The sequence below is a fragment of the Maniola hyperantus genome, chromosome 22, assembly GCF_902806685.2.
Source record: "Maniola hyperantus chromosome 22, iAphHyp1.2, whole genome shotgun sequence".
Lineage (NCBI taxonomy): Eukaryota > Metazoa > Arthropoda > Insecta > Lepidoptera > Nymphalidae > Maniola > Maniola hyperantus.
The window spans coordinates 1,337,952-1,357,728 of NC_048557.2; the positions used below are offsets into that span (position 1 = coordinate 1,337,952).

General features: G+C 38.3%; 1 protein-coding gene across 19 annotated transcripts in view; it reads right to left on the minus strand.

Annotated features, from left to right (window-relative positions):
* Positions 1-1,169: 1,169 nt before the first annotated feature.
* rg (A kinase anchor protein rugose) overlaps positions 1,170-19,777 on the minus strand; it is a 530,630-nt gene continuing 512,022 nt past the window's right edge. For all 19 annotated transcript variants that reach the window (XM_069506123.1, XM_069506120.1, XM_069506125.1 and 16 more), the window contains 11 exons: positions 19,485-19,625; positions 15,585-15,704; positions 14,830-15,049; positions 13,626-13,936; positions 13,099-13,222; positions 12,235-12,396; positions 11,607-11,736; positions 5,958-6,091; positions 5,065-5,261; positions 4,330-4,481; positions 1,170-3,316 (listed from right to left, as the gene is read on the minus strand). In XM_069506123.1, the coding sequence (XP_069362224.1) occupies positions 3,226-3,316; positions 4,330-4,481; positions 5,065-5,261; positions 5,958-6,091; positions 11,607-11,736; positions 12,235-12,396; positions 13,099-13,222; positions 13,626-13,936; positions 14,830-15,049; positions 15,585-15,704; positions 19,485-19,625 (1,782 nt within the window). In that variant the 3' untranslated portion in view covers positions 1,170-3,225. The remainder of the gene's footprint in view (positions 3,317-4,329; positions 4,482-5,064; positions 5,262-5,957; positions 6,092-11,606; positions 11,737-12,234; positions 12,397-13,098; positions 13,223-13,625; positions 13,937-14,829; positions 15,050-15,584; positions 15,705-19,484; positions 19,626-19,777) is intronic.

Below are 19,777 nucleotides of genomic sequence, written 5' to 3' on the forward strand. Positions count from 1 at the left end.
ATCGCGTAATGAACTATCCTGGTATGGAGTCCAGCCGTAACACAATATTTAGCATTACAAAATATCCTCTAGATTTATTCTAAGACTTATATTGACTTTATTTAATTAGCGAAACTCGAAACATACGCCGCCACAAGACAACAAAGTAGGGCTAGAGACCAATGAATAATGATTTCTATGTATGAAGTCATTGCTAGAGACAGACCTAGCGAAATTCCTCGATTTCCGTTGCACACAGACGTGTCACGTGTGGTGCTTCTCTTTACATTTCACTATATCGTTATAGAGACTACAATTTACATGAACAATTCAATTCAAAAGAAATTTAAACAAAACGAAAAATCTGTCTGCCAAGATTTGTTTTCTTAACCGTTTACCTTTACTCGAAGACTAAAGCCAAATAAAATATCATATACGGTGCCCGGCAGGAAATATTGTACATCGAACTTTAGAGTGAGATAACAAATTCGTAGAGCGTTGAGACCGACAAAACGTCACATAGACAGACAGAGACGGCGCTCTACGAAGCCGAACTCTCTTTCTAAAGTCCGATGTACAATATTTTCTGTCCGGCACTGTGCTTAAATTTATTAGAATATTAACTTTGGCATACCTAATAGTACAGTAATGTCCAGACCGGAAGCTATTGACGTGAATTTAAAAAGACGAGGCGCCAGCCGCGAAGATAGCTCTTGCAATCGATCGTTTAACAATACAATGGACAGCTCGAGCGGTCTCATGTAGGTATGACAATGAAAGGAAGTTGGTATTTCGCTTTGTAGTCACGGCTTGAAGTGGTCAATCTACTTCAAGCTCCCCATATTATTACAAGGGCGCTCTAACATTATTTTGGTCTCGTAGCAGTAGCTTTGTTATTTCTTGCCAAAACCGCCATTTTTAATTTGACTACATTATTTTTTATAGCTAACTTAGCAAATTAATAAAAACACCTTATTTAGTAGCAAAAAATATAAAGTGCCTACTCGGATCGGTAAAGAACTTGAGCAAACGTGTAGTATGAATATTTAGGTCTTTCGTGGACCAGAGGCAGCGCGAGAGGATTTGTGCCACGCCAGAGCATGCGATTGGTTGCTCAAGCTGTTTGCCGGTAATTGTAACTACGTAAGTAATTGAAAAAAGAAACAAAAGGAAATAAATAAAAAGCAACATAAGTCAATATGACCATTTAATAAAAACCAAAAAAAGGTATTAAGTACAACAATATATAAGTCAATTTCATTAAGTACTAAGCCTACCCGTCACCAATGAATAAGAAAATAAAAACATGTTTAAAAATAGGAATGATTTTTGAAAATATTTTAAAATCAATTAGACAAGTAATAATGTTTTAATAGAAATACCAATAAACACCACGTCAAATACCTAAGAATAAATTCACAATATTTAAATAAATAATAATACAGCAAAATATTGCACATCATCATCATCACCATCATCTGATAATAATTTCAATTAAGTACATCAAAAAGTCTCCTGTTAAATAAAAATAATGGACGTCTTGAAGAGATCGCAATAAAGGAAAAAAATATCTATGGCACTAAAAAAATTATAATTAATAGAAAAATATAATTGGTCGCGCAATATACAAATAAAAATCATTTTATAAATAAAACTGGAATGTCAAAATATAAAATTTAACTTATAGAATATTATCTACATATACCAACTGCAGGCTGCCTTTTATATCAATTGCTTTAAATGTAACATTTATCTAACACTGTTAATATATTATTATTTATAATTAAGTTATACATAATTAATTTTGTGAAGTTATTCACTATTGAATGGATCACATAAATATTTTTATTTTATTTAAAACATTCTTGTCGCTAATATAATTTTAGCCTACGCCTTACGGCTCGGGTTTGAAGTTTTTTACTAAAATATACGAATGATTTTTGCCAAAAAAAAACTTGTAAAAAAAATGCGTGTACAAAGTTTACACGAACAGTTGAAGAAAAACTTCTTTGACGTTGTGGTAGAGAAATAGCAATTAAAAATAATTAAGTGAATTTAGTACATTTAAAAAAGGTATCGTAGACAGGAGTAAGTAAAAAATAAACCTTTTACTCTATGGCGTTAACTACTGGTACTTTTCAAACACCTCGATAAAAAATGGCGGCCTTATAGCAGCTGCTTTGTTTGGCGGCCATTTTAAAAACGAACATTGGCGTTACTTCCGTTCGAAAAAAGATTCAAGTCACGCTTTTATTACAGTTACATTTTATAGAATCCTTTTTAATATTTTTTTATACTTGGTAAAAAATATATGATTTTTATCAATTTCAATAGTGAAGAACGGCACAAATACAATGTAAGAAAATCTGCTCATTTACGCAAACTAATTCTAACTACTGCTTTATAACGCTTCAGCAATCATTCTAAAACCTAAAATACACTCAACGAAAGCTTTTAAATCCCAAAATTTGATTGTAATAAATCGCCATTAAACGAGTCGAATACCTTCGCACTGTCACAGAATATTTTTGTTCCAAAATTGTAGAACGCGTTAATTTTTTACCTGTCCCAAATTTTGACATTAAAAAGTTTTCGCGCCTCATATGAAAATGGTAGACAACCTTAGACAACACGGTTCACAAACGTCAAAACAGTACAAACGAATTTAAGTTTTATTTCCGAAGCGTAAGATATAAGATTGATTGCACTATTTTAGCCATTTTAACGTGAATTTGAATTAGGCAGTAGGTACGTAAAACTTGCCAGATAAAGCTATCTTATTTGAAATTAATATTATGCAGAACAATTTAGGAACCTACCACATTATTATCCTTTGATAAGCCCCCTTCAAGGGGTCACGATTTTCACTAACAAGTCGTGACCCCTTTCCTTTAAGGGGTTTTCCTTAAGTAATGAGGAGTACGACGCACAGAGAGATTAGAGAGATAGTCAGCTGTAGTTAGCGCTCGTGGAACTAAACTATTACGATTGGCATGGACGTATATTCCTCTGTTGTTGGTTGCTGAAACTATATTGAGCAGGTCTAAAACTATTGTCCTTTTCACAATGTTGCCAGCGGAAAAAGACAGCATAATTATTAAAACCTGTCAAAACCATTGACACTAAAAGTAACCACAATAACACAATCAATTTTAAACTCTATCCTTATTGAAATAAAAGCGATATTCGTTTGTCGTTAGAGGTTGTCTTGTGATGTTAGAGTCTAAAGCTAAGGTATTCCCAGCCTCAGTAGCGCTGCTGGTACTCGTGGTGCCATCTGTTGAAGTCTATGTGGAACACCACAAGGGAACCGTTCTCCAGACCCGCTAGTAGGAACCTAGAAGGATAACAAACAGATACATTGTAGAATTTTATACAAAAGTTGTGATAGCCTAGTGGTTAGGCTCGAGCGTTCGATACCGGGCAAACTTTTCGGTGTCACATGTGTTTGTAGCAAGTAAAAGATCACTTGCTTTAAAGGTGAAGGAAAACATCGTGAGGAAACCTGCACACCTAAGAGTTCTCCATAGTATTCTCAAAGGTGTGTGAAGTCTGTCAATTTGCTTTTGGCCAAGCACATGTCTACCTTGCAATCTCTCTCTCTCTCTACGGTCGTTCCTTCATTGCTGAAGGTCGTGGTCCTGGCAAACTGCCCTCGAATGGCTTATCTGTTTCCATCGGCTTCTGTCGGTGGCCATTTTTACAATGTGATGAAATCCACACCTGCTGGACTCCTTTAGCTGGTCGGACTACCTAGTTGGTGAGCGGCCTCTCGGTCTTTTGCCCTCAGTGTTGCCCGTCACTATGAGCTTTTCCAAGCTGTCGTCCCCCCGCCGTATGATGTGGCCGAAATATGAGAGTAATCGTTGGTAACATATGGAGGAGAGTCGAGCAGTGATTCCGAGTTACCTTGCAATAAATTAATAAAAATCAGCCAAGTACGAGTCGGACTCTCACACGAAGGGTTCCGTAACTTCGTACAAGGGTTGCCCAGACAAGTCGATAAGACTTAAGGGTGTTAAGAACTTATGTAAATAGCTTTATAAAAATAAAATATAAAATATACTTGGTGAAATATAAATAAATATACAAGAAATAGCTAGCTTAATTTTTTAAATTTTCATAGTGGCTATTTTGAAATTTTACTATTTGTTGATAGGGGCAATAGAAATACAAATTCTGTGAAAATTTCAATTCTATACCTATAATGGTTTAAGAGATACAGCCCGCTGACAGACAGACAGACAGACGGACGGATGGATGGACAGCGGAGGCTTAGTAATAGGGTCCCGTTGACACCCTTCGAGTAGGGAACACTAAAAAAAAATTTGTAGAAAGTAAGGAGTTTACCGCTGGTCGTGGGAAAGAGCTAGACTGGTGACAGGAGCGCCGGCGGGCGGGAAGGCGTACAGCGGAGCCAGCGTGAAGGCGCGCCACACCTCCACCACGCCCGCGTCGCCGCCGCAAACTAGATATTCTCCACAGCGCGATAGCACCAGACACTGGAACCAACAAGTCATTTCAAAAAAACCTGGACTGCAGTTTAAACTGCATCTTTTTCAGCCTGTAAAATCCGCCATTTTGAATTTTTTAAGACTCTTATATACCCAGTGACACTCGCGCCATCAAGACGAATCCAATGACGTATCATATTTTCTCAAAATCGGTTGAGCCGGTAGGTAGTTAAAACGTTTCCGAGAAGACCGTGTGGAAGCCAAAGGGGCATGGGTTTAATAAAAACTGGTATACCCCTTCCAGGTTAGCCCGCTTCCATCTTAGACTGCATCATCATTTACCACCAGGTGAGATTGCAGTCAACTTGTGTAATAAATAAATAAAACTTTGGTTAAAACAACCAGTTCTACCCCAGATACTCTACTAGGTACCTACTAGTATTAGAAAACCAGACATACCTACAATCAAAGCCTAGAATAAATTTTACGTTTCCCTATTACCCTGAATGTTTTTGCCATGTTCTATGGTGTTTTAGGGAGTAAAATAGTACAATACTCTATTTGATGATCTGTTGAGTACAATCGACAAAAAGTACCCGGGATACAGAAAACGCTAAGAGAAGATTCGTACCTGGAAGTTATCATTATGGGTCTCGTGCCGTAATCTCCGTCCGTTCAGAGTGAACGCAGCTAGATGTCCTTTGGCGTACGCCACCACAACCACTCCTTCCCTGGACAACGCCAACTGTTGAGGACTTGTTACTCCTTCCGCTGCGACTAACGAGCGCAGGAGCTCGCCGAATGTCGTGTGGATGAGGACTGGGCCATCTAGAATAAAACGTTCATGGTTAAAAAAATATGTTGAAGGGAGATCGTAAGATCCATTGTCAAGTAATGTAACTTATAGCTCTACTCTTTTAAGTGTCTACAAATAAAAAAGATTATCAATTGATAACATACGACAATATTGCAAGATCTGGTTGAGATGCTTCCATAACTAAGTTTGATAAGTTTTGCAACAACCTAGGAATTCTAGGATATCTCACCATTGGAGTAAGTAACTAAATTATTTATGAGTCCTAGTTCATAGTGAAAGTTAGGGGTAGATATGGGGTGCAGCTGTGGGGTGAGCCTTGTGTGTGTGCCTTGTGGTTAAGACGTCCGCCTCCTAATCGGTGGTGGAGGGGTTCGATCCCAGGCACACACCTCTAACTTTTCGAAGTTATGTGCGTTTTAAGCATCTAGAGTCTAGAGGAAACCTGCACTGCATGCTTGAGAGCTCTCCATAATGTTCTCAAAAATGTGTGAAGTCTGCCAATTCGTGGTAGACTATGGCCGAAATCCTTCTCATTCTCAGAGTAGACCCGTGCTTTGTAATGAGCCCGTCATGGGGTGATCATGACGGTGATGATGGGCTTATGGGATAGTCATACCTTTTTCAAGTTATTACGCTTCCATCTTAGACTTCACGGGATCAACGGTTATGTTGTCATCAAATTAAAAAAAATATTGGTCAATACTAACTGACTGAAGAGGATATGACCAGGCCAAGTTCAGCTGACACTAGCACCCCATTTAGTGGCGCATCATGACCCGTCAGTGTGACACGAGGCGCGGGCGTTTCACCTTCACCCACTATACCTCCATGACGGGCTGACCTGGAAGAAAACATTTACATACTACAGTTCTTGCAATTCACGAAGGCGAGTGGCTCATGCTTGTGTTTAAGTCGTATCGGTATAAGTAACGTACACTGAATGTGTGCGTTTCCGAGCGCTTGCTCGCAACTAATTGGTCCGACGTGCACGCACACTTACGCAATGCCCGTGTATCCGACGTAATCATAAGTAAAGTCCACTCGCCTTCGTGAATTGCAAGAACTGTATCAGGAAACCGTCATTAATTTTATTTTTATTTTATTTTATTGGTTTGCCAACAGATAGTACACATATTATAAAATAACAATTACAGTTCACAGAGAAAAAATTTAGAGTGTACACCCAATTACTGGCAAACCGGCATGCATTTTAAAAGTTTGCAAGTGCGGGATTACCAGTTAACTTAAAGCTAAAAATACAAATATGAAAAAATAAAAAATAAAAACACTGCATTTTACAATAGTACTAAATATTAAATACTAAATATTACGTAAAACAAGAAAAATAAGAAAAATTACGAAGAAGCATACGAGTTTATAATGCTGCATCAATATACTGATGCAGCATTTTTTTGTACTGCTGCAAGGAGAGTGAATGAGGATCTATTATCATATTTTTCGCAGTTTTAAAAAGATTATTATGTTCGCGACATATTCTAATCAATACATTGTTTTCTCCTAAGTTTGTTCTGCATCCCCTTATAATATAAGGCTTGTACGTAGAAAATCGCGAATTTTTACGAGGCACAGAAAAAATTATTTTGCGTAAAATGTTTGGGCAGTCAATTTCATAGTTTAAAATTTTGAACAGAAGTACCTGATCGGATACCCAGCGTCGGTTTTCAAGTGACATTATTTTAAAATAGCTCAGTCTTTGCCTGTAAGATGTTAATTCTGCTTTTTTATTCTGATGTACCGTTAACAGAAAAAGGAATCGTTTTTGAACCCTTTCTATTCTTAATATGGGGTCTTTATAGGATGGATTCCAAATGCTGGAGCCATATTCTAGTAAGCTGCGAATTAAGGCAGTATAAACCACTTTAAGGGCCAAACACGACTTAAAAGATTTGCAGTTGCGCCAGATAAAACCTAATAGTTTATAGCATTTACTGACTATTCCGTCTATGTGCGTGTTGAAGGATAGTTTTTTATCAATAATAATGCCTAGGTCTCTGATCTCATTTACTTCATCCAGCAAAAGGCCATTAAGTGTATATGAAGTCTGAAGTGGCATACGTTTTTTGGTAAATTTTATATGTAGACATTTCTTAATATTAAGTGGCAGTTTATTTTTAGCAGACCAATCTGAGATAGAATTTAGGTCATTTTGAAGAGCTAGAGAGTCTGATGTAGCTTCAATAGCTTTAAAAATCTTTAAGTCGTCAGCAAATAGTGAATAATTGGATGACTTTACATGGTCACACAAATCGTTTACAAAGACTAGAAACAAAATAGGGCCTAAATGAGATCCCTGCGGAACGCCTGATGGGACCTTAAATGGAGCAGATTCATAACCGCAAACAACAACCTTTTGATGTCTTCCCGACAAATAAGACTTAAACCAGGAAAGTAGATTGCCTTGAATGCCAGCAGTGTGTAGCTTATTTATCAATATGGAGTGGTCAACACGATCAAAAGCTTTACTTACGTCCATATAAACAGCATCCACCTGATGTCCCTTATCTATTTCATGAATAATTTGTGTTGTATATTCAGTCAAGTTAGAAACTGTAGACATTTTATTACGGAAACCATGTTGTTGAGGGACAAGAATGGATTTTAGATGGAATGAAATAAACTGACAGATCAGAGATTCGAAAACCTTACCAAAAATAGATAGTAGGGAAATAGGCCTATAATTTAAAATGTCATCCGCTTGTCCACTTTTTGGGATTGGCACAACATTAGCAAATTTCCACTTTTCGGGAAATATTCCAGTGGCCAATGAACGATTAAAAATACAGTATAACGGATAAGACAGAGGTGCAGCGCAGTTTTTAATAAAGATAGCCGGTAATTTGTCAGGACCTGCTCCTTTATTTTTATCTAGTTTTTTTAAAGCCATTTCGATTGACTTGAGGTCTAGAGATATTTTAAATAAAATATTATTACCTAAATATGTATTAGAAGCTGTCGTAGGAGCATCATTTAACGTTGGGCTACTATCATTATGATCCGGTTGCGTGTAAACTGAGGAGAAGTGTTCAGCGAAAGCACCGCAAATAGATAAAGGAGATGTTATTTTTGTTCCGTTAAATACCATTTCACTAGGAATAGTTCCTCGGTTCTTTCTTTTAGACTTTAAATAAGACCATAGTACTTTCAGGTTATTTTTACAGATCGATTCTTCAATACTTTTTTTGTAATTAGCGTAGCACCGATCTATTGAAACGTGACACCTTTTCCTGGCTTCTACAAAATCGTACTCTGCGAGGGGACATTTAGTTTTTTTATATTTAATACGGTGTGATTCCTTTTCCTTAATTAACCTGATAAGATTGTTAGTAAACCAAGTTGGATATGAACCTCGTTTCGCAATCAGTTTGGGAACGTGCTTGTCTAAAAGACCTTTGATAACTGTGTAAAATTTATCGATCATCTCATCGACAGAATCATCGTCGTTAAAAATATTGTCCCAAATGATTAACTCTAGTTCTTCGTTAATGTTTTTGTAGTTAGCTCGGTGAAAATTGTATTTAAGTGTATTATTTGGACAAAGATATTGTTCTTTAGAAAAATTTATATCAATTAGTAACGGTGGGTGAAATTGGTCAATTTTACTCAAAGGAAAATCCGCGACAAGTACTTTTGCACATAAAACTCCACTACAGAAGACTAAATCTAAAATTTTGTTATCTTTGTTCCTAGTGTTATTATATTGCTTAAAGTTGTGAAGCGCCATAAAATCTGTAAGAAGATAACCTAAATTGGTACTAACGCCAGTTGGTCGGGTAAGAGTAACGTTTAAGTTTGACTTATCGTCAGCCCAGTGTATGAAGCCGAGGTTAAAATCGCCTAAAAGAAGAACATCTCCTTCGCTATCTATGTTAGGTAGTGCTTCACTGATCGACGACAGCTGGCTATCCAGCTTGCATATGGTTGGGGGCGGAGGTAAGTAAACCGCGCAAATGTGTACTTCATGGGTGCGATTTCCCGACGAACCCGAGACCGTAACCCATAGGTCTTCGTTATCACTTTCCCAACATGCGTTGCGCGACGAATTAAACTTCTTCAAAATAGCTATTAAAACTCCACCCCCCTCTCCCTTTTCACTGCTAGTACTACATCTATCCCTACGATAGATATTGTAATTATCATTCAGAATTTCAGCATCGAATACACTATTGTTGAGCCAAGTCTCAGTAATAACTATGATATCGTAATCACACTGAATAGTAGACAAGTAAAAACTTTCTAGTTTACCTCGTATGCTCCTTGCATTTTGGTAATAAATACTTAATTTGTCAACAGTACCTTTAACGCCGTTATAGCTAAATCAATATACATAGAAAAATATTAATAATCTAGGTTTTAATTTCCTTAAGAGCGTCAGTATTTTTGATCCAAATAGCTGGCGAGGAGTCGTCTTTCCTCATCATAATACGCCCGTGCCGCACCCAAAGGTATTTGTACCCATGCTCCTTTTTAAAGCTGCGAGACAAGGCATGCAGGGCACGATTCGCTGGAGATAGGTGTTCGGACACGAAGATGGGAGATTTATCGGGCGCAGCGATGCCGAGGTGCGAACAGTTGAGTTTATCCAGTGGGTTCGATTTGTTGAACTTTAGGCATGCTCCGAGTACTTCGTCTCGCTTGCGCGGTGACGACAGTTTCAGGACGACAGACCGCGGCCTGCTGCTGCTCGAGTTGACCTTGGCTATTCGTGTACACGATATGATATCGTTTTGGCTAATTGGGTAGGAGATAGCTTTGCCAAGTTGCATCACCGTATTAACCAGGTTCTCCCTCGGGAACTCAGGTATACACTGGAGTTCCAAGTTTGACTCGCGCGCTCGTTGTTCAATATCCGACATTTTATAGTTAAGTTCTCGAAAGTTTTCTTGAAGTTTATTATTTTCCACACGGAGCGTAGATACCTCCGCTTTTAAACATTTTATTTCGCTCTGCATATCGTCGAACTTACTAGACATGAAGTCAACTGTTTTGATAAGGTCTGGTATTTGTTTTATTAGACTTTGAAGGGATGACAACTCTTTGTTGATGTTGTGAGTTAATGACGATTCTAAACTATTTATTTTAGTCGTCAATGATTCTTCGAATCGATTTAGGCGTTCATCGATCGATGGAAAATCAACTTGGTCCTTGGGTTCGCTGGATGCGACCAATTCCGACGTCTTCACTGGGGTATTGGTGTTGTCTCCCTTGCTTCGAGGCACCTTGCACTCCGGACACTTCCAAGCCGTCTTTGCTTTCGACGAAAGTTTCGAGAAATTTTCCTTTGATAGACCGATACAAGTGTAATGGTAGCTGTTAGGACACAAGCTGCAGGCTATTTTATCGGTGGAGCTTATGTTTTGCTTGCATGCATTACAAGACATTGTTTCGGTTGCAAACTCCAACTTTTTTAAATAAATTAATAGATGTGGGTACTTAAGTGAACTAGTTTACTTTTTACGAGTTTGAATTCACTAATATCACAGTCACAACGTAATAAGTATCACTGTGTGTTATTTAGTGTGAAGGAATTATGTTTATTTAACAGTAAAAACTATTTTTAGAACATGATTGAGACTTTAAACACAATAAAGTTAAATAAATCAAGTTAGAACGCAAGCACCCGCACTTGCGCTCAACGACGCGGATAATCTGCTGGTCGATTCGGAACTTATGATAGTCTCCTTGCTACAATCTCACTTGTCGTGATTGCCTGAATCTACGGTATTCTTGCTGCAACAATTCAAACCACTAATCTTTGGAACACCGTTCCAGCATCAGTCTTCCCCTCCAATAATAATATGGGTACCTTCAAGTCAAGAGTGAATAGGCAGCTTCTAGGCAAGCGCCATCTTAGGCTGCATTATCACTTGCCACCAGGTATTATTGCAGCTAAGCGCTAGTCTATTAAAAAAAAAAAATCATTTCAGCCAATAATAAATGTTTGCAAGTTATGGGTGATTTGATCGTTACAACTGTCAATCTACAAGTTGATGTCATTTGGTTCAATTTAAAAGCCGCAAGGCAGAATAAAATTTACTTTTGAGGAGAGGAAGATGGGGCGAATTACACAAGATACGTCTTGTAGTTCCAAAATAAGTGTTGTCGTTAGGTTAAAACCAAATACATTTTGACATAAATGTCAAGCCTGAAAAATATGTATTTTTAATAAATTGTAAGTAGATGAAGGTTAGATATTTAGATTTATTTGTAAATAAACCAATAAAAATTAAAAACCAATCGATTGCATCTCTGGTTAAGGTTAATCTTTTTTGGATATCAAATTATACATTTGTGGTGGCTTTGTGGTGTATACCTTGTGGTGTAATTTAGTTACTTACCAGTGCCATAGCAGCACAGTGCAGTCTTCAGAGCCAGACGCGATGTAGCAGTCCGAAGTAATGTTACATTCAGAACGCGATACGCACGTCACCACGCCGTAGTGACCGAATATTATTTGTACTATTTTCGCTGGAAAACAATAAATTTCATTTCAGAATATGCTTAGACATTTCACATAGATTTAAAAACACCATTAATGCCGACTTTTTTAATATTAGTTTCAACAAAAAACGAGCATAAATGGAGTACGACATAAAGTTGATACTGATAATGGCACCCAATTTATGTAACTTTATAGTGAAGAAGATTAAATATATAGAATGATTATTCCCAATCAAAATCGTGTTCCACAAAGCAGCCAAACCAAGTCAAGTTATAAGCAAATACTCACATCATCAAATTTTTGTTTGAAAGGTCAATCTAGTGAGTATAGTACATAGAGACTGTCGACTTAAATCTACTTGGTTTATGAAATTAATTTGAAAATCTTCGTCAGGTTTTCTGCATTTTAATATAGACCGTTCCAAAGGTGTACGAATGTTAAGTTATTATCAAACATTGAAAGAACATTTAAAAATAGTTGTTATTCTGGCATTTTTGAAATAGTTTTAACTGAAAAATAGTTACCTGTCTCAGTAGAGAATACTCGGAAGCTGTTGTCCCAGAAACCAGCGGCGATGAGGAAGCGTGAGTCAACAGTCGTCACGAAGCAATTGCTGCGCGCGCGTACTCGTTGCGAGAAATTGTCACCCAGCTGACGACGCGACAACGCTTGCGCGCCACCCGCCGCTAATGGCACAAACATGTTATTATTCTCACCATCCATTCTTATGGTCTATAAATTTGGTATAGAGTTAGCTTACATCCCGGAAAAGGGATGTGACTTTTAAATCCGGAAAAGCAAAGAGTTCCCATGCGATTTTTAAAAACCTAAATCCACGCGAACGAAGTCGGGGGCATAAGCTAGTCTATTAACAATACACTGATTGGTATGCTGAATACATCTCTGCTCATCTTCGCTTATGTGTATACTGTGTTTTAGAGTCAATAGATCGCCGCACCCGGAAAAAAGAAAAAGAAGAAATTTTTACTGGCGATCAATCGTAGACGTATTGCTCAGCTTACAGCATCGATGCTATTCACCTGTCTAACCTAGCAGAAATCCAAAAGCTTTCCAAGTGATACATGATTAAACAGACGAAACTTCTCATTTACAATTTTAAGATTATTATGGTAGGATATCATATCATATTATATTATTGACAAAATATTATATCTATTAGCTTTACGAAAAATGTACTATCTACTTTGTCAAAACATTTGTCAGGGTTTCCTGACTGGATTTGTTGGCTACTCTCTATTGTAAACACCTTGTCTTCCCATATTCATACAAATAAATTATTTCATTCATTTCATTCCAAAATTTATCTGAAAGAAATGAGGTAAGACTTGGATAGTCACAGATTAGCTAAAGATTCTCAGCGGACTTACCCCACACAGGGTCCATAAGTAGAGGGTGATGAGGCGGCGGATGGTCCGCATGGCGCGCGGGCGCGGAGTGCGCGCAGCCGCCGCCCACCCAGCGGTGCGCCGCGAACGCGCGCGCTGCGCTCACCTGTGACAATTTACAATAATAATTACTCTACTGCCCAAAAAAGGAGTGTAATGTTTTCAGGGTGTATGTATGATAGTTTCTTTATTCCACGACATCTTCTAAACACCTGAACAGATTTAGATTATATGGATGTAATTTTTTGAATTTTTGTTTTTCACTTAATAAACACCAGAATTTAAGTTCATCTCTCCCATCAAATTGAGAACAACAGACAATGCTTTCTCAATTTATTAAAATATTGTTTCAAGTCATGGTTTTTAGCAACTTATGCTTCAATTTGTAAACCCTGCCAAAAGTATATTGTGAAGATGGTAGCGTCGAAGGAAAACGTATTTTGCATTTCGATAGGAATATGGTGGCAAACTTAATTAAAAATTATTAAGTAAGTTTTTAAGTTACTCACAGTAACAGCAGCTGGCATGGCCAACTGCGGGTATGTATTCGCCGAGACATGCACGACAGCCGCGTTTGAGGGTAGTTTCAGCCTCAAGCAGACATCGTCAGGCGCCGCCGCGAACATCAAAGGCGCCAGATGCATAGTCGACGCTCTTGGAGGATGGGGCTCGCTCAGCAGTTGCGCAGGAGTTTGGCCAAAGCTTCGGATCTGGTCTTCGATCGCTGCCCGGGTTATTGGATCCGTGATCTGGTCTAACCGTACTCCGCCTTCGTATGTCAAGTAATAGAATACGTTTGTGGCACGTACTGCTTCGGGTCCTGTAGATTGCAAAGAAAATTTTCAAAATGATATCCAACAGATTTAAGATTCAATACTTCTTACGAGATATTTCACCGCGATTAATAGCCTCATCTGGTGACAGATTTTTGCGCAACGGATCAACCTGGCTGTTTAGCGTGGAAATGCAGCCAGTACTCTTGGCACCATTCCACGCGGGCATGATTTAATAGTAATTAGATGAGGCTAGCTTTAAGTTATTGTAATATTTTCTGTAAAAAAAATTAAAATAAAGAGCGGCCTGTAATATTAAAGGAAATTTTTAAACCTGATTCAAGGATTTTACTGGACTGTTATCGTGTTGCACATGTAAATTTGAAGTTCAAATCCATCTATCATTTGAGTGATTATGAAAGCAAAAAGTTAGTTTCTGGATTATGACAGACTCAATAAGGTCGCATGTGCAAAGGAGTAAATTGCTGCACAGTGAAAACTTGGATAAATCACAATATAAGTAGGACAAGTTCACGACTATCCATTTTTTTTTAAAGATTTCGGATCCTCTGAACAATTACTCTGAGAGAGAGTTTCAGGTATAATACTGTAACATTCAATTGCATGCGATCTTCTCTATGATGTTATAAGAATTCATTTTATCCCCAAAATAGCACAAAAATATATTGGATATATAAAGGACGTATACATAATTCCCGCTATTATTTAGATTTAGAATAGAATAGAAATCCATTTATTGGTTGATCCAACACACGATAAACACAAACACAAATATTTACAAAAAAAATATTCCTTTATATCTAATTCAACAAATATAGGTACTTAGTGTCTACAATGTGTCGTGCCAACGAAAAGGCCCGATTTCTAACATACTTTTTTTAATCTAACATTCTAACATTATCTCTTAGGATTATCTTACCTCTTTGCTTATAACCAAAGATCAAATCGATCCACTGGTGCAGCTGACAGCTCACAAACTCCGACTCTAACGCCATGCGATTGATTCTCACGAACTCCTCAGCAGAGGAAGCCCAGGGCGGAAGAATAACATCTCCTGATGGTGATTCTGGTATTCCCAGTTTGTATCCTGAGCTGTTTACTAGCATTTCCGGTAGGAAGAACAGTTCTGGTATCAGTTCCTGGAAAGAGTATGTTGAATGTGTCTGATAGTAAATTCGGTATGGAATGATATTTGTTTCAATAACAGCATCTCTGACTTCAGTAATTGAGCTGTGCAGCGGCTCGATTGCGGTAGAATGACAGCTACAATGTCACGATCGCAATCACCTCTGATTGGTTGATGTTCGCTCACTATTGGTTACAATTTATTGTTGCAACAAGAATAGGTACCATAAATTCAGCCTATCAAACAATTGCGATTGTAATGCAGGTTTCCCGCAATTAACCAACAGGGTATTGTCAAACTGACGAATAATACTTGACGTATGCATGAATAATTAGTTGATGTGTTGTTTATTGTCTCTTATAAGTTATAACATTTAGGCGGCGAGAGGATCTCAAAGGACTGAAATTATTGTCTAGCGCGCGACGCTAGTAAAATAATTATTGTGTAATTCTGATTTAGCGCATCACAGCAACCCAAGTTTTCTTGTTTCTTATGTACTGCCTGCTTCTTGAGAAACTCAAATGTTTCAGAGGAACTCACTCACTCACCTTGACATCAGAGGTGTCTCTTTGGCAGTTTTTCCACGAGAGAGCGATGGAAGAAAACAGCCGGTTGGGATGATCGAACTTGCCGCCGTGCAGGGCCAAGAACATTGTCGTCATCGGCTCCTGTAGACAAAAAAATGTAGTTTAGATTGGACTTAATGCTCTTTATAAACGTACACGGAATCCTGTTTTAGAAGTCGGAAGATTTTTTTTGAATTAAACCCGCATCCAACCAACATCTAGCTACCTATCGGTTATTCAATCTACCCACTAGGCGCCCCACCCATTTAAGTTGTCCTAAGTGAGTTAATAAAAATGAAACTTCACTTAAGCACTTGTTTGGTACAATATAAATTAGGCTATCGTGGCTTTACTAAGTACAGTACGCGGCTGAAAGTAATGTACATCGATCCTTAGAAGGAGATAAAAGAGTTGTAGAGCGTTGTCTCTGTCGTTGAGACCGACAAAACGTCATATAGGTACGAGTGACAGAGACAACGCTCTACAAAGCCGAAATATCATTCTAAGGGTCGATGTACATTAACTTCCTGCCGAGTACTGTACCTATTACATTCGTTAACTTGTGAATGTAATGTTAAACACGCGTCAACTGAACCGCAACCGCGTTAGCAGCACGTTTTGTCGCGCGTTTCAAAAGCCGTGTGAAAAAACTGTCGTGTGTATAGGCCTCTTAGGAATTCTCGTCATTATAATCGACTTTGAACAACACGCATTCTATTTCCATAACATCCAAAAACGTCGACACTTTTGCCCGTATAGGTACAGTATAACAGGCCGTCGCATTGAATTTCGCGTTCCCCGCGCATCTGTTGCCGCGTATAAGCACGCGCGCTGCAATTGTTTTGACGTGGCTCGCGTCTAGTTAATGTTACACGTAATTTAGTATGACCGGTGTGCAGCGCTACATTGAGGTATGCTTTGATACTATTTAGTCTACATACATATGGTTGAGATTACCTTTTATGAGGATTATTACAGTCATAACTTATTAGGAAGATAAAAGAAATCGGAAGTCATGTTTGTCTGTCTCAGACTGAGATTTACAAATCGTATTTTAACTTTCACAGTCATCATCCAGTGTATAGTCCGTATGCATAGCCATAATCATAGTGCAATAGAACGGCAATCCGATACGAACGGAGAGAGCACAAGCGCAGGACAATAGCTATAGGTAGGTACGTGCTCTCGGAGGCACGCGCAACATCACTAACTTCCTAATTTCGAGCTGCTGCTGAGAATTTCTTGATAAAACGCCAATAACGATGCTGGACCCGAACCTAGGACCTCATGTTGTGCAGCCGAGTATTATTCGACACGTATGAAAAAAATGAGGTTTAATCATTGACTTATCTATTACTTCGTATGGACAGGGTTATTGAACAAACAAAATGGCACGGACTCAGTGGTGCTTTAGCAACAATGCAACCTCAGTAACGTCCGGATTTCAAACGAATCGTTCATTAGTATCTAAGGAGTGGCGCTGATTTATTTGGTTCCTAAACCGTGAAAAATTTTGTTCGCTTGACCATACCTATCTTGTCATTTATATCGATGGGTTCAATATAATACAAACCAGCCCTACTTTTAATTAAATCAGAATGTTTCTCTGCCTTATAAAGTAGCTCCCTCGTGTATTGTAGGTAGGTGCTTTGGGCCATTAAACTTAATTGTATCATATTTAAGAGCGATTTGGAAAGGCACATAAATCACAGGTTTTTTGTATGCGTAGAGCGCGTGGTGTGAAAATGAACGAATGTTGCATTCAGCGTCCGCCTCAATGTGCTTAGTATGAGATTTTTACACTTCACCAACGTTAATAGAATTCGAGCGTCGAAACACAATAACTTCAGAGTAAAATGGACCTACAAAGCCTTGATTTAAAGTCAAAGATTCAGTACCACCGATTTTAATTTTACAAAGTTTCCGCTTGGACACAGTTCACGACAGTTATGAAACTTGTAACAAAACGTTGAGGTTTTACCTACACTGGCTACAATGGCAGGCGTCAAATGTAGGCAGCCTATGAAACGACTATAGGTAGACCAGAATCTCATGAAAATGAAATTCCAAAGTTAGCAACACCATACTCATGTACAGTGTAAGACTGTGAATATCCTATGTACATGGTACTCTGTGGTGAATATTGTGGTGAATTATTAATATTCACCACAGAGTACTATGTTCATAGGATAATCAGAGTACAGTGTTGCTAACTTTGGAATTTATTTTATGAGATTCTGATCTACCTATATGTATCTTCAATTCATGTCACCCATAGCCTATTAAACATTGGACAGATGTCGATTCAAGATCAAACTGAGAGTTTCCTCAATCTAGTTCACTCTGGTTTGGAGCTCTGACTATAGATGTATGAACGAACTTAAAAGTACATTAAGGTCTATTTTACCTTCAACGTTGTTGAATTCTATCAACGTTGTTGTGATGCAAAATCTCATACTAAGCATAGTATAAATCATGCGCGCGAGAGACACACTTCATTACGCTTTTAATTTTACGATGCACACACTGAGTATACTATACTACTATATTATATGTGGCCAGACTACAAGCGTTTTTGTTTGTTTTACCCGGCTGAGTTTGTTGTGGGCTCTTCTCAGACCTGGGCACGTTTGGAACCCTTTAGCTTTAGTCTTAAGTTTATGTAATTAACTAGCTGATGCCCACGACTTCGTCCGCGTGGATTTAGGTTTTTAAAAATCTTGTGGGAACTCTTTGCTTTTACGGGATCAAAAGTAGCCTATGTCACTCTCCAGGTCTTTATCCAAATTTACTCATGCAAAAAATTACGTCAATCCGTTTCACCGTTGCGATGTGATGGGTACTGGTCATCAACATCATGAAAGTTCTCCATTAGCCCAATTGATGTTCAGAAAAAACGAAAATAACAGTCTATAAAAACCCCCTCTAGCACTACCACCACGCCTTTCTCAGCCAAGTAAATGGCGCCTATGGAGTGTTTTATTAAGACAATCCCGTTTCTAAATCTGTCCGAATAGCCCTGAAATCATTAACGCGACACAAACAAAATGGAAACTGAACACAGTTGAAATGGAAATAATTATCACAGTCATTATCTTGCACCAATATTTGCTTTCACCCGCGTGAAGTATGCGTGGTATGGTATCTTGAATTTATCTGTCTGCGAATTGCTTTGTATTGAATTTACAAGCAAGAAAACAAGAAAAGAAGAATTTATTTGTATGGTAAGATTTTCTTGCTTTCTTTTCATAATTCTGTGATATGAAAAATTCCTAACAGTAGGTAGTTTTTGAAAAGTTTTGGGTGAATATATCAGACAGTTTTATAGATTTTTTTAATATGTTCCTTCCTTTTTCCTGCAACATGGCGGTCGGAGACTGTTATAGAATTTATTTATGTTGTTGACCAATTCATATTATTCTTAATGCTGATAATCGCACTGAGTTTCGGATGCCAAATATGGGCACTGGCGCAGCAGAAAATCCTTCAAAAAATAAGATCTTTGACAAATGGACAAAATGGCAAATGGAAAATGGAATGGCATGAAATGGAGAAAACAAAAGTCGGAGGTTTAAGCATCCTAACTAAAAAGCTAAAACAGATTCGGAGAGCTATGACTGAATCGGAAGTTTAGGGATAGCCAAAAGCGGAAAGGGGGTGGATAAAGAGAAAAGGGTTCGGCAAGAAGTAGATAAAGCGGAAGGGATTCCGCTCAGGTGACTAGCTGTCGGAGTGGAAAGACTCAATTCGAATGAACCAATTCAGATCAGAAGCTCAGCATGTTGTACCTACCGCTCTTCGAAGTAACCGCGGCGGCTTGGGTTTAGCACTCCTATTTGCTGGGGAGTGTAAATAGAGTCCAATATGGGAGTATATACTCACGATTCGTATAAGCCAGTTGAGCACGAAAGCGGCGGTGGAGTAGTGCGTGCCGTAGTGGAAGGGCGGCGTGGACTCGTGCTCCCACGTGTTGTACCGCTCCTCGAAGTAGGCGCGGCGGCTTGGGTTCAGCGCACCGATTGGCTGTTAAAGTTAAAAAAAACTTAATAAGATAGTTCAAAACTAAGACCTATTACTCTTAAAAAATAAAAGTTGTCGTCGTGCCACCGTCAAAGGTCCCAGGCTGAAATCTATAGAGCATACTTTAACTTTGCTCAGACTTAGGTTTCAGTTAA